Below are 15,912 nucleotides of genomic sequence, written 5' to 3'. Positions count from 1 at the left end.
TGGTGAAATGTCAAGATTGGAGATAATAAATATGGTGTTTATAATCGTTAATAGATGGGGTAATACAAGTTTAATTCAAAATTTTAATTTTTGCTTACACACTTTTTACTATTTACTTTTTACTACTTTATTTAATCGAAATAATGATATTAAGAATAAATATTTGAAATCAAATACCGGAAGTCGCCTTCAATTTGAGTTGAGTACGTGTGACGTTTAAACGAAATGTCAAATTTTTAAACTGTCAACTAATACAGTCTGTCCTAAAAGTAAATAAAACTTTTTTTTTAAATAGTTATAATTATTCATTTTAAACAGTTATATTACTCGAGAAAATAGCAAAATTGTTCCATTGCAACCTCACAAAAGTAATCGTACAGTTCCAAATGTTGCAATGAACGATAATCAAAATGCAATTTTGGCCCGTACGTCTTCAATATTTCCAGTATCTACAAACTTTTTAATTATGTACTGAATAGTAGAAGCACTTTTGTTAAGTATTTTTCTAACTTGTACGCCTGTTTCCGTTCTTCGGGATGGCATGGCGTTAGGAAATAAGGCTTAAATTTAAAAGACAGGAGTGGATATGTTAATAAAGAAATAAATCCATAATAAAAATTATTAAATAATGAAAAAAGTTTATTCAATATAATATTATTATCATATAACTATTCTACGGTATCCGTTAAAAATGAAACAGCATTTTCAACATTTTCAATATTATTGATTCATCAAGTACATAACAAAAACAATTCTATGTTAATGATTATCATCGATTATCGCAATTGAGTAGTGGTGGTTTCGTTTTCCTCCTGTTTACGATACTTGTTATTAAAAATTGTTTTATATTTTTTCGGCCTCGGGTCGAGTATTTTGTTTATTTTTTAATTTCATTTGTTGTTTAATTTCATTATCTTTTTATTTCATTTTTTAAGTTATTTTCGTTAATGATGTATAACAATTAACACGCAAATTGCCACACGGATTATATTACAGTTCCTCGGGGTCCATCTTGAGCAGAGCCATTTTTTTCTTCGCGACCTTCGATATTAATATATCAATCGGTTTCGTAGTGTCGTACAAAGACGGCGCTTTGAGGATTATGAGGGCTGTACCCGTTATGCAAGCTATTGTGAAGATCCACAAGAATAAACGGTCGAGGACCATAGCTACATATTTCCAATCCTCCTCCACCTAAGAAATAAGTTAATAATAATAACAATATAAATAAATTAACGAATAGGGTGGGAAAAATTAAAAAGAAATTTACATTTTCAAATTTATCCTTATTCTTAACATGTTGAGCAATGAATCTTGAGTCGGCGATCGTTTTTTCGATCTCGCTAAGCCCTATCTTTTCAAAGGACGGGCTGTTGTCCATTCCACTGGCATCCATTCCATCGCCTCCTCGACAACTGGCAGGACTGTAAAGTTCTTCATCTCCTCCGGCGAGAGGCATAGGTGGAAATGGAGCTTCACCAAAACACGGCCCCATTCCTCCTGAAGCCGCAACATCAAATCTCGACGGAGGAGGCAACGACAAATCGAAACTATCGAAAGAACTTTTACATTTGTCGAGCATCGAGGGCACATGAATGACGTCAGTGAGGAGCGCTTCGTTGCCATTTTTACTACCATCACTGCCGTCATCATCTTTTTTTGGGCGCTCGATGAACAGGAACTTGGGAAGCACATCGATGAAGATCACCCGGACCCACGGAGCTAATTTGTGAGTCACCGGCGATCGAAAATTTACGTTTAAAACGGCGATCGTGATCACCACCGATAATGTGCAGAGCAACATTGTGAAAAGAAGATATTTTCCAAGTAAAGGGACCGTTATTGAAGTTGGCGGAATGATTTCTACAAGTAAAAGGAAGAAAACGGTGAGCGATAAAAGGATCGAAATGGACAAAGAAACTTTTTCACCGGAATCGGAGGGAAGGTAGAAAACGAGAATCGAAAGAAATGAGATTCCAACGCAGGGAATGATTAGATTTACGGTGTAGAAGAGGGTTTTTCTTCTTAGGGTGATATTGAAGATGATGTCCGGGTATGGTTCTTCGCAGCAACTGTAAAACTTTTCGTTTCTTACTGCGGGGACTCTCATTATGTCCCATTCTACTGATATGTAGTAGTCCTGCAGGTCGATACCTACGTCTATGTTATTTGAATCTTGAACTTGAGATAAATGTCTTAAATCCACCTAAAAACAAATACAAAATAATTAATATATTGTAAAATAAAAATTGATATTGAACAATTTTAATCCTAAACAATATAGATGGAATGTTGTCATCATTAAACAAAATATCTTGCATCATCACGGACTAGAATATAAGATTAAATAGAGTCAAGCTACATCAAGAGTCTCCATATCAGTGGTGAATAACCCTCCAACACATTAATCAAGACACATTAGTGTTCACACTTTTCTAAACTCCCAGGAAATTTGTCAAGTGTATGAGGAAAGACTCATGTTGACATCATCATTGATAATGATGATCTAGAAAGAAGGCTCAAGAAGCGATTTGGATTAGTGTAGTTGCTGTTAGCATTACTATTCAAATATTATAATAGATATAATAGAAAATTCACAAAACGGGATTGATGTTAACCATAACCGGAACACAATCCTTCTCTCCCAGGAGATTATTAATTGGCGTACGATTGTGTTTCCAAATTGCACGCATTCACCATTGTCTTTGACATTAGATTCATGCTATCATAACGATCTCTCTCTCGCTTTATGCCGGTTTCCGGCGGCACTGATTCTGATTAATAACGCGTTCCATTTAACGAACGTACATATACACAGACCGGCCGGGTATAATCTCAATAATCAAAATGACGCTCGACGAAGATTAAATTAAATTTATGTTTACACGAGTAATATACTTAATGCATTGGAACGATTGTTATAATATAATACGGCTATAGGAGGGAAGAGTTTTCGGGAGTTCGTAAAAAGTTATTGGGGTAAAAGTTTTCTTTCGGAATCGAGAGGGAGAAAATAGTCTTTGGGTAAGTTTACGACAAAGTTATGGACCATCTCTGTAGTATAACAAGAAAAATATAAAAAGATACTATGTATAGGTAAGTCAATTTTATAAATTAACTAAAATCGCATAGCGCTTTTTTTTGTATTTTGGGAGAGTAGCACTTGATCGTGAGATGTTGGAGATGAGTGCAGAGCGCGTTTGTACGATGCAAAGCTCGTAATTGAATTGGGTACTTGAACGCGTTAGCAGCACATATTGCGTCCCAACAAAATTGCATTATTTTTTTGCTCCCGTGTTTGTAAAATTGAAAAAGCGAATGCTCTTCTTTTTCCATAAAGGATCAAAATAGTCGGAGAAAATTTATACAGAAGTATCGATTTCGTATTACCCTACATACTTGAGATATCTTGACGGAATACGTATAAGTAATCCCTGTATTTATAGGTTATTTCACAAATATAAAAAGAAAGAACATCATTTTGAAGCCATTTTTAAAACTAGAATACTTATAAAGGTTTTTTGGTATTTTGAAGCACAAGATAAAGACATCATCCCATTCTTAACGCAAAAACTGGGTCATTCGACATCGCGGACGCATTAGTTACTGTCCGCCGGGGGATTGTTTTAAGGACCTAATGTCCTAGAACGCAATTTCTCTTCGCCCAGACGCTCGAGGATTTCTCTTTAATTCGAATTTAAAACGTTTCTCTATTTTCGAGCGAGACACACTGGTGGACGGTGTACTCGATTTTCAACTCAAAACCTAATTCGAAACGTTTTGTCCAATTTGTCGATAAAACGACCGGATTCTTGGTTATAAATAGTTTTCTGGATCGGTCACCAACCGGAAACCATCCATCAATCAAGAACGATCGGAAACACCGACGTATGTCTCACGCTTGGATGCTTATCTTTTAAATAATAACCATGAAAAAATCGTGTTATCTCCATGTTATTGGAAATTATTTCTTTTCTATACCAAGTCTAAACAATAATCTTGTTGTAGCGCCTCGGCCGCAAGCGACCTTAACTTAATTTAGGACTATTAAGCTATAACTACGCCTGATTAACCCGTGCGACAATAGCAACAAACTTTTACCAGTAATTTCCTATCTACTTTCTTAGCTGATATCTTCCTTATAATTAGGGATAGCGAAAAACTAAATGCACCACTTGAAAGCTTGAATCTTTCTCTATCTAAAACCGGGTTTTCGTCTGCCGATAAGTTGATATTAAGATCAATAAAAAATGAAGAACACCGCGCTGTACTTAAAATAGCTCAAAATTATCTAACTTCAAGGCCTTGTGCAATTGTTACGAAACCGAATTTTAAAAAACTGTTATCACAGTCAGAAAGGGCGCTCCTTCAGCTATCTCAATCCGGGTTTTCGTCGGTCAATATCTATCGGCGTCATGCTTAAATCACCCTTAATGTCCATCCCTACACGCAGAAACGCTTAAATACTCTTCCTCTAAACAACCTTCTTATTTGATAGGGAGAAAACTATAGAAACATATCTATCTTATTGAAAATTTTCTGCTCTTTCTAGTGGTGTATAATACGCGGCGATCACGCGCTTGCACACGTACATTTTTGGCCAAAAACTGCTAAATTCACACGTTTTAGCCATTCTTAAACTTTGTTCGGGTCGATAACTTTCTTATATGAGCAGGAAAAAACTCTAGAACCATATCTATCTTATTGAAAATTTTCTGCTCTTTCTAATGGTGTCTTTTAATAACAATTATACACTTTAATTTAACAAGAATTATTAATTAAAGTTATACGGGATGGTCAAAAATGTGCGTCAAATTTCCGTATCTCAAAAAGTTTATTTTTTTAAATGGCAACTCTACTTTTTTCCCTCACCACCGTATTATATGCTGAAAAATCAGGAGACTTTGTGATTACATCCCATACTAGTAGAGTTACTAGTAAACATACTAGTAGACTTTAAATTTAGTTAAAATGTGCATACCCAATATTCGCAAAAGATTTGAGGAAACCTTAACTGGAAAGACATGTTTAAATTTTTGAAAACTGTGCTACCATCCCGCTAATTTTGACCCAACTCAATTCCAACGGCAGTTATTCCAACAAGATGGCGCGCCATCACACCTCAAGAAGCTACTAAATCAGTTTTTGACGAAAATTTTCTTATGTAACCAATATTAATATTGAATGTACTATACTCTGTTTTTAAACCAGGAGGAGTATTTTAAATTTGTCACCAGATTGACCTTGCACGTGATTGGTTGAATGCGAGGAAGGTTCACACACAGGCAATTTTGAATTTGAAGGTTAGGTAATTGATAATTCGACAGTTTCGTGTCATTATTGTATATTTTGTGTTCTTAAACCCTTTTTTATTATATTTTGAAATAAATACACTCATAACTTCAATGTTAATTTGTATGTATAGTGTTGACGATAACAAACGAAAATAAATACAATAATAAGTAAATAAATAAATAATAATTATTAATTTAAATTTACCGCCAAAATATCTAGTGATAAGAGCTTTGTTCGTTGGGACTGCACTACTTGCACTCACTTGCACTATGCAGTTTAGTGCAGATGTTGTGTGTTTGTTGGGGATAGTGCAGTTTAGTGCAGTTGCACTCATACTGTTCGTTGGACCAGGTGCAGTGCAATTTAGTGCAGCCGGTGCAAGTTAGTGCAGATTTTGTTGCACCTGCTTTCGATTAAGTTCAATAAGTGCAGTGTAACTAAAATGGCGGAATATTTGAAAACGTGTTTTGTAATAATTAATATTAATATTAAATATTAAGAAATAAAACCTTATAATAATTAATATTTGTTGTATTAGAGAACACAGTATATTCAATCCCAGTAGAGGCAGTAGAAAACTACCCTGTCGATTTTAGCTTCATTAAATACACTTATAGTACATTTAAAAATATTAATTATGTTTTTTTTCTCATTTAGGGGTGGCTGGGGTTAACTACCTTTACCACCCCAAATTTTTTTTTTTTCAAGTACTGCTTATCGATGTTGGTGCAATTTAGCATGTGATTTCTTTATACGTTAAGTAGTACTTTTGAAAGAACTAATAAGGGTTACTAATAATTGAAAAAAATAAAAAATAATAATATAATAATAATTAATGAATCGCTACTAATAAAACATTCTGCAATGATTTCATTTTCCACGAGTATTTCGCTGACAATCTCCTGTTCGTCCATTTCAAATATTATACACTTTTTTTTATAAAAATCTGTTCGTTGCGACCACGGTTTATACACTTTTCTGAGCTGCACTAAGTTGACATGACATTGCACTGACTTATACTTCATTGCACTATGACGTCATACGAGTGCCATGTCGTGCAGAGTAGTGCAGTCCCAACGAACAAAGCTATTTTCTGGTGATTTTTTCCAGTGTAAATCTGACTTTCGCGTTTACTCCTCCTGGTTTAAAAACAGAGTATAGTTCTAGTGCAACTGTTAGTTCTAGTTTTAATTGTTATTCAGCGCTAAGTTGTATATTTTTAAGTTTCGGGTTTAGCCCTGTGTCTTCAGACGCTGAATGTTAGGTAAGGTTAGTTTTGTTTACAAACATTAATTATACCATGAAGTTTTCTTTGGCAATTAGTAATGGCAATTATAGCGTGAAGTTTTCTTTTGTAATGTCAATTATAGCGTGAAGGAATGTTAGGTAAGGTTAGTTTTGTTTACAAACATTAATTATACCATGAAGTTTTCTTTGGAAATTAGTAATGGCAATTATAGCGTGAAGTTTTCTTTTGTAATGTCAATTATAGCGTGAAGGAATGTTAGGTAAGGTTAGTTTTGTTTACAAACATTAATTATACCTTGAAGTTTTCTTTGGCAATTATACTCTGTTTTTAAACCAGGAGGAGTATTTTAAATTTGTCACCAGATTGACCTTGCACGTGATTGGTTGAATGCGAGGAAGGTTCACACACAGGCAATTTTGAATTTTGATTTTGAATTTGAAGGTTAGGTTATTGACAATTCGACAGTTTCGTGTCATTATTGTAAATTTTGTGTTCTTAAACCCTTCTTTATTATATTTTGAAATAAATACACTCATAACTTCAATGTTAATTTGTATGTTTAGTGTTGAGGATAACAAACGAAAATAAATACAATAATAAATAAATAATAATTATTAATTTAAATTTACCGCCAAAATATCTAGTGATATTTTCTGGTGATTTTTCCTAGTGTAAATCTGATTTTCGCGTATACTCCTCCTGGTTTAAAAACAGAGTATAGATTCAGAAAAAAATCTTCTTTTGTATTCCGTAATAAAAATGGGGGATTGCCATTTGAAAAAAATCGATTGCGTCATAACTCGTTAAACCGTTTAACGGGTAAATTATTTTTTCGTTTTTAGAAACGATTTAGTTATGGTAATGCAACTATTTCACCTTATTGACAAGTGGTCTCTATAAAAGCCGCTAACCGTTAAAGGGTTAAAAATGAGGGAACAATTTTGAAATCTATACCAAAAAATTGCATAAAAGTTAAATCTTTGACCGATTTCAGGGATTTTTCCATAAATCGTTTATAATGATTTTCACTCAGGTCGTCGTGACAGACTCTGTCACAAATGAGTAGTTAGTAGTTTTTGGCACAAAACGTGTTTGTGCAGGCGCGCGATCGTTGCGTGTTATACACCACTAGAGAGAGCAGGAAATTTTCGATAAGATAGATATGGTTCTAGAGTTTTCTCCTGCTCATATAAGAAAGTTATCGACCCGAACAGGGTTTAAGAATGGCTAAAACGTGTGAGTTTAGCAGTTTTTGGAAAAAAATGTACGTGTGCAAGCGCGTGATCGCCGCGTGTTATACATCACTAGAAAGAGCAGGAAATTTCCCATAAGATAGATATGGTTCTAGAGTTTTCTCCTGCTCATATAAGAAAGTTGTTTAGAGGAAAAGTACTTAAGCGTTTCTGCGTGTAGGGATGGAAATTAAGGGTGATTTAAGCATGACGCCGATAGATATTGACCGACGAAAACCCGGATTAAGATAGCTGAAGGAGCGCCCTTTCTGACTGTGATAACAGTTTTTTAAAATTCGGTTTCGTAACAATTGCACACGGCCTTGAAGTTTGGTAATTTTGAGCTATTTTAAGTACAGCACGGTATTCTTCATTTTTTATTGATCTTAATATCAACGGGTTTTCGTCTTATCGGCAGACGAAAACCCGATTTTAGATAGAGAAAGATTCAAGCTTTCAAGTGGTGCATTTAGTTTTTCGCTATCCCTAATTATAAGGAAGATATCAGCTAACAAAGTAAATAGGAAATTACGGGTAAAAGTTTGTTGCTGGGAGGTTTGTTGCTATTGTCGCACGGGTGCCTGATTACACTATCCAACACAATTTTTCTTCAATTCTTTTACTTAATCAGAAATGATTCTTTCTGATTAAGCCGAGGTCGCTTGCGAACGATTATAATTAATGTCATATCAACCCAAGACTTTTGACAACGATCTATAACTTCGCTTTATTATGATTGAAATGCTTAATTAAGATTTGAATTGCAAAAAAATAATACTTATATTCAAAAAGATACCTTCCAGTGATATTAAATGATTATTAATCAAAAAAGCCGGATTATATAGAAACATCTATTGTTGTGTCAGTAAAGAGGATTAAAATAGTTATTTTTTACAATATGTTTTATGCACACAAAACAGTTGAATAGCGAAATGGAAAACTTTAATATGTTGAATACCACAGAGGATTACTGGTGACAGGTAGTGAAACCTTGTAAAATTAGAGTGGCATTTAAAACTACATTTATTATTAACTCGGATTCTGTGAAATTGACAAAACCTCAAATTAATACCGTGAAACAAAGTAAACGATTCTAACATTTTTATTTTTTGAAACTATTTGAAATGATTAACGTTAAATAATAATGATATAAATAAAATGTATTTTAAGGCACATTTTAAATGATTCAATCGCCAAATAGCGTCATCTCTAAAACGTAGTTGGTTAAAGTTTTCCCTTAGGAAATTCTCTACGTGACACAAATACGAATTTCCAGAAACTACTTATATTGCGAGAAAAAGGTGATTCTTTTATTTCTTCGACAAATAGATTTTCCATTGGATTCAATAATCTTTGAACAAATAAAGAAAATAGAATTTACTTACCATGTATCCGTCGTAAGTCCAAGATCCAAACTTCATGAAACACGTCTGTTCGTCAAAAGGGAAGTACTCGACGTCTATTTCGCAGAAGGACTTGTAGATGGCTGGTGGTTTCCACACCACTTTGCCGGTGTGGTGCAGAATGGCTTTCGTCATTATTGTCACCTCGTAATTCCCGTCGGCGCTACGATGAAGATGATGAAATGAAGAAGACGAAGAAAAGAAAAAAAGTCGGGATTAAAACGTGCTGCAAGAAATTCCGAAGAAAAAGAAGTACTTTTAATTATTTTTTTTTGTTGCGCGTTTTGTGTTGGAGTTTTCTAAATGTTTCGGGTGTGTTCTGGAGGGCCGCGTACTTCAACACGAAACTTTCCAATTTGTTCGCTGTCTACCGCCAGTTGGATCCGGCCAACAGAACCAATGAGCTTTTCCGAACGAAATGATACGTTATGGCCCGAGTTAAAGCGGCTGTCAATTGACGGAAGCGTTTCGCGAAAACAATTGATTTATCCGTTAGTTTAGCAGGAAACTTCAACATCACACAGAAATATCGATACAAATCGATACAAATCGATTTGTGTATTGATTTACACGTTGTGGCAGCTTGTTAAAATTGGATTATAAAGTATTTTTTTTGTAACGCATAATAAAAAAATTGTGAGTGAATTCGTTATAATGTAACAATGGACTCGCTAATTATTGAGTCAGTAATTACTCTGCGTTGTCCGAACGAGATTAGCGCCCGTCAATTAAAGCGATCGTGACGCTCCATTTTCCCTGGAATGAGTTAAAATTGCAATTTCTCCGGCACTCGAGCGTCCGGTTTGCACTACCGGACCATTACGTAATCGAGTACGTGATATGACCACCAACGGAAGATGTGCAATGGTTACTTTATCCCGTTAAGTTAATCAACTCCAACTAAGGATACTATTTTATTTTCTTCTTTTTGTACCTCACCTAGAAGCATTGGTTTTAAAAGGTTTTTTTTAATTGGCCAATTTCTACCTTTATATGTTATGTAGTATATCATTTTTCAAAAAAGTTCTTTCTTTAGGAATTCCATTGTAGTAAATAGTGTAAAATCGTCGTTGGTACATTACATCGCTTCAATTCCCCGAGTATTCTTCAAAAATAGAAACTGGGAGGCAAGTGAGTGTGTGTACACGTTCGAAATGCCCTTTTGTAGCGCGTTTCAGCACTCCCCGGGGAACGTATTAGGTAGAAAGCGGCGGACGTATGGAAAGTAGCTTTCAAAAAGGGGATTTTTGTCGCGAAAAAAGTCGAAGAGATGGGTTAAGTAGTGTGTATGAGTTTGTGTTTTTTCTAGATTAATTATAATATTTGATGGTTTAATGAGATAATTAAATTCAACGTTGTCTTGTTTGTTATTCTAATCCTTGTTAACGCGAGGGGGGTTGATTGTCGATTTAATTTGCAAGGGGTGGTTTAGTTAGCATGTACCACGCCCCAATTTGCACTTCTAACGCGACTCTGACTTACTTGTTGTACAGTACTATATCCGGAAGCCATATGTGTTCTGAAGGGACGTGCAATGTTTCGACACCTCCGTAATCATCAGGGTTCCATTTGAGCTTGTAATCGTTCCATTCCTAATACACACATTTTATTTAAAATATCAATACTCATTAATTAACTTACTTGTTCCACCCAAACATTCGTCGTCATGATCTGGTTCTTCAAATTCTGAAATGAAAATAAGAAATCTTTGTTTAAATTTTTCTAATTCAAGATTTAAAAGAAAAGTTTTATTTTTGTAGGAGAAATTCTGTCATCTTGTTTAAAAGTGAAGAATTTACTTGATTTTCAAGTACAATTGTGTTTTTTTTGCTTTTCGCTACAGAGAACATCCTCCGAGGACGAAGAAGTTTTAATTAAATACCTTAATTAGCATGGGACGGGGTTGGAGATTAATTAGGCGTCGTCCATTGTTCCTTCAGATGCTAGGATGTTGCGGGTACAAAGCTAGATATTCGAGTTTGCGTGTAATTATGAACCTCGGGTACCGGAACTGGAGTAACTTTTAATGGATGCAGAAATATGCGCCGATATATCATCAAATATTCATGTAACGGACGGTATCCTTAGATTACCAAGCGACTAACAAAACCATTCATTGAATATTCTCGGTAAATTTTAGTATAAATTATTCAACTTAGGTTCTTTATAACCTTCTTTATTATTCACTGCGTTATTTCAAATTCTGTGACGTTTCCATCTGCGTATGTACTTAGTTATTGATTTGTTGTCGGTTAATCTATTGGCAGCTCAACACCCAGCAAATACACGCGTGCACGAGAAGGACAGAAATGAGTAAATCGGCTTATTAAAGATGCAACATCACTCCCGGCAGCACGAGATAACTTATACCGCCGTTCATCATCTCGCTTAATGAAACACTAAAGAGGTGTCGTACTCTAAACTCAGAAGCGCCCCAAGAATGACCAAACACTCCTTGCATTCTCCTCCTTCGAACGCTAATTGAACGAGGATGGGGAAAGTGACGGTACTTTGCAGTTAATGCACTTTCCTTGTAGTACGATCTCGATGGGACCAATCTTTTAACTTAACGTCTTTTAATTTCGTTCTATTGGGATTTAGGATAAATTACAGATACTAACTGAAAAGTTAACATTCTCATTTAAACTTTACCGGGGCTTATTTGATTAATTTAAATTGAGATAAAGAAAAAACTTACCACGTCTATTAGTTGTGATAATCTCAAACCCATTTTGACGGTCAGACGATCAGAATTGTTACCCACCGGCCGGATAAGCCTATTGTAATTTGACAATAGGTCATCGTAGAGCCGTTTGGCGTCCGGGTTGGTGAACACCATGGGAAACCATGCTCCGATTAAGACCCATGCGAGCATCAGCTCCATCGCATTTGGAAGGAGACAACTAATACAACGACATAAAAAATATAATTTTAATTCCCCACATTTTCAAAATGAACGAGGTACACAAAAATTGGTTAAAATTATATTCTTGGTACAAGAATTGTAATTCTATATATAGTATATTTTCAAAATAAATCTTTTTCTGCTTCCGTTACTCATAGGGGGTCGATTGTCTTAGGCACTTTTATATTACATTCTCCTCATATAAGCCAACACCGATTGGATTAGTCAAAACAGCCCTCGGCGCATCTTTACTTTTTTTGCGTGGCTAAAGGACTAGATTCCGTATGATATGGGCAGGCAATACACAGAGCGACGAGTTTTGTCATTCAAAGCTACTTTGGGTTAAATTGCATGGTGATCACATTTCCAGTTTTGTTTCTGACCAAACTGAAGTGTTCATGGAAAAAGAAAGGCTCTTCTGTTAATGACCTTCGTCTCCATTGCTGAAAAGTTGATCTCCAAGATGCATGGTGATAATTACCAACCCTATTAATGCTTCCAAGTTATTCCAAGATATTCCAAGGGGAATATCTCGTTTCAGAAGACGTTTCAAAGCTTGGTGTCAGTTAACTGATACATCTGCTCGCAAATTTCTGCTCAGAAATAGGGTGTCTGGAATAAAAGAAACTCATCCAGCTTTGAACTTAGCAGTAGTCGAGACTAGGCTAAGATTGTTTATGGTGTTCCTTTATTTTAGACCCTTGAGAACTTATTTGGAGTCATTCCTAATTTTGAGACTGGTGAGTTTCTGTCAGTGCTCGGTTCATCTTTGTTCAGTTATACTAAGCAAGTCTATATTATTGTGAAAGCTATAAATTAGTTATTTTGTTATAATGTTTTATTGTGTCAACACTTACATAGGTGGAAATTTGGTTAAGTGCTTAAATCACCGAACACAGAAATCCAGTGCATTAAATTTACAACAACTTAGGACTACACACACTTTCCCTTAGAGATGAGAGAAAGCATTTACCAACCTCGTTTTACCACCACAAACACCAAAGCTTACTTAGCTTAATCTTAAGCTTTATCTTTTAAATCAATAAGAAGCTTATAGGTTTGAAATTAAATATTTCAAGTTATATTTGATTGAAAAATCAGTTTTGATTACTCATCTAAATTGGGTTGTGTCAAAAATTTCCAAACATTGTACACATCGTTGAACTAAAAGCATCCTTTTCTTTTTTTTTCGTCGTTGTTGCTGTTAGGTTTCGTTAGAAGATGGGCGGGGTTTCGCAGCGTAACCTTAAGAGTAAACAAAGGGGACGTGAAGAAGACTGGACTCGTTGGGCGCGGAGGGCTTTTTCTTTTCCCTATTGATTTTTCACGGATGCGGGATGGTGTTGAAAAAGGAGTTTGTTGAAGGCGTCTGCGATAAATTTTTTCAACGAAATATGATGTTATTGTTTACGAATCTCCTATTATTTTATTTTGGGGAGTTGTTTTCTTTGCGGATTTCCAACCAATTGGGGAAGATCATAAACTTATAGTCTTATATTATCAAAACCCCGGTTCGTTATTTTCGGCCGTCCCCAAGTTCATATCGGAGGGCAAAGTTTTCGTAGTTTTTCTCGTCGCCGGATGTTCAAGAAATCGATGATCTCAATCCGGTACCCTTCGAAAAGCAAAGACGAAAAATGAGACAAAGAAAAAAAAACGATGAGATACACCTAATCAAAAATTGGCTTAAATCAGAAACCCTTCTCCCAGCTTGTTTTAATTTAATGTTCTCGTTGTTGCCTTTTCGATCGAAAACCGAGTTGCTTTTAAAGTTTAATTTAAACATGGAGCCAATTAATATTCAATCTATAGTATATTTGGAGCTCGTTAGTTATTAATTGAGCTGATATGGATCCCTAGGGGTGTTGGTGTATTCTCGTTTAAGATTAAGTGGTTAATTTAGATGTAGATGTAAATTAGAAGAAATTTTAAATTTAGGTGTAATTATTTTGAAACAACCTGTTGGTGTTAACATCCGGTGTAAGTGAACCGGTTAAATGCCGATCAACGGACGTGATGACGGTATCGTGATGAATCAATTTCCTTTTGGAACGGCGAGAACCCCCCGGTTGGCATCCGGTAGTGGCATCCGCCCGTAAACGCTGGGTTAATTTGACGGAGCAGAAATGGTGGAGGCGCCGGTGACGGTTCTTTTTTCTATTTTACCGCCTCCGTTTCGTTTCACGTCGAACGTTAAGCCCAAACAGATGGAAACCCTTAAAATAACGATCGCGGCAACCCCTGAGTGCACTCGAAGTTAAACAAGAGCTCCGGGTTAATGTCAAACGTCCGTTTAATTTTATCGAGCGCCTCCCAACGTATTCGTATACAACAACCGTCCGTCGGTTAATTTAAAATTTAAATTTCGGAGATTTCTTTCGCTTTCTCTCATCTTCGCCTTTTTCGGGTTGACTCCCCCGACGGCGACCAGTTTATAACCTAATTCGAACCCCCCCGAGGGGGTCTCTAGAATAATGTGCCTGGATGAATATTACTTCTTATCTTCTTTCAAGGGGTCGACTGTAATTAATCGTTAAATATTTAGATAAGGTTTTCAACCCAACGAAAACTTTTGTTTTGTATTCTTTGAAGTATTTATGAAACAATTTCGATGCGCAAACAGCTTTAGAATTTAACTTTTAAATAAATCGCACATAAAAGTATAATCATCACAGAAAATGTATAGTAATTAACGGGGCGTAAATATTTTTATGGGTTTATAAAGCGGTATCCCTACAATAATAAAGCGAGATATAAAGGGTCGACGTAAAACACAACGCAACCACCGAGGGTGTAACATTAAATGTTATATACAAAAAGAAATCTAAGGGAAATATAAAATTTATTGAGACAGATCGTGGCTCATCTTTCATATTTGTCGTGAAAAATCATCGGAGTGTAGAAGATTGATTGTAACTGGATTGAATGTGTCGAGTATTTAATAAGCAACGGTGATTTCAAAAATTGATAAATAAAAAAAGTTTGATACAAAATTTAATTTTATCAATTTCTAAATGGTATAATAATTTATTTAAGTTTACGGTTTAAAAACAAGGGAACGTGCACGCCCTTTCCCAACCCGCGATCATTTTCTGGCAAAACTTAACATAAACCGCCAAATAATGCAAGTTCGAACCGGTTCAATATAAAGATTAGACTCACCTGTTACATGTTTATGTCAAAAGCGGTCTCGTCATCGAGCAGAAAACCGCTTGTTCGTCCATCGCTTGAACCGTATCACAGAACGGTGGTCGTTCGCAGAACTTGCGTCCGCGCAGGTTGGAACATGCCTAGCTACTGGGTGCAGCATCCGTCTTTTGGCGCTCCCGTTGCCGAGGAGGGCGCCACGATCGCGCGGCGAAACTTGGAAAGTCAATACCTAACGTTCGGGTGGGACATTGCGGAAAAACCTTGCGCCCGACACCGTTCCGGGGTGATAAGCCCTGAGGATGGACCACACTCTTAATACAACAAACGAAACGTTTACATGGTTGAAATTAGTCGGGTTGGTACAAGTTTGTGTTCGGAGATATCTATGTATCCTTTGTTTGGTGGCGAATTTGTGTCACAATTAATTTATTAAAAATTAAAATTAAAGGTACTTCAATTTAATATTTACCTCGAATAAAATTATAATTTTATAGTTTTCGATTACCACATGCATAATCAAACACGTAAATGAACTTTTCCACACTTCCCGCTATAAAAGCTTTAGTGTTTTCAAACTTTTACCGGAGGGATGCGGCAAGATTAGGGTTTGCAGGTCGAAGGTTGCGCCCCAATTTCGTTTCGTACCCCGTTCCGGTAGACTATTTACCATAAAGTATA

The 15,912-nt window shown here is 35.7% G+C and overlaps 1 protein-coding gene across 4 annotated transcripts; it reads right to left on the bottom strand.

Annotated features, from left to right (window-relative positions):
* Window positions 1-618: 618 nt before the first annotated feature.
* On the bottom strand, window positions 619-15,370 carry LOC111413681 (nicotinic acetylcholine receptor alpha1). 4 transcript variants are annotated; one of them, XM_023044721.2, is made up of 7 exons: window positions 15,247-15,370; window positions 11,878-12,082; window positions 10,821-10,865; window positions 10,662-10,771; window positions 9,162-9,342; window positions 1,271-2,206; window positions 619-1,194 (listed from the first exon to the last, which is right to left on the bottom strand). In XM_023044721.2, the coding sequence occupies exons 2-7, from the start codon at window positions 12,061-12,063 to the stop codon at window positions 991-993; spliced, it is 1,662 nt and encodes a 553-aa protein (XP_022900489.1). In that variant the 5' UTR covers window positions 12,064-12,082; window positions 15,247-15,370; the 3' UTR covers window positions 619-990. The 4 variants fall into 4 exon arrangements, with proteins under 4 accessions (XP_022900489.1, XP_022900491.1, XP_071055520.1 ...); XM_023044723.2 differs by lacking the exon at window positions 11,878-12,082; XM_071199419.1 differs by lacking the exon at window positions 15,247-15,370 and having other exon boundaries at window positions 11,878-12,017.
* Between the last annotated feature and the right edge of the window lie 542 nt (window positions 15,371-15,912).

This window comes from Onthophagus taurus, chromosome 10 (genome assembly GCF_036711975.1).
Source record: "Onthophagus taurus isolate NC chromosome 10, IU_Otau_3.0, whole genome shotgun sequence".
NCBI classification, from domain to species: Eukaryota; Metazoa; Arthropoda; class Insecta; order Coleoptera; family Scarabaeidae; genus Onthophagus; species Onthophagus taurus.
This window is presented reverse-complemented; position numbering and strand designations above follow the sequence as displayed.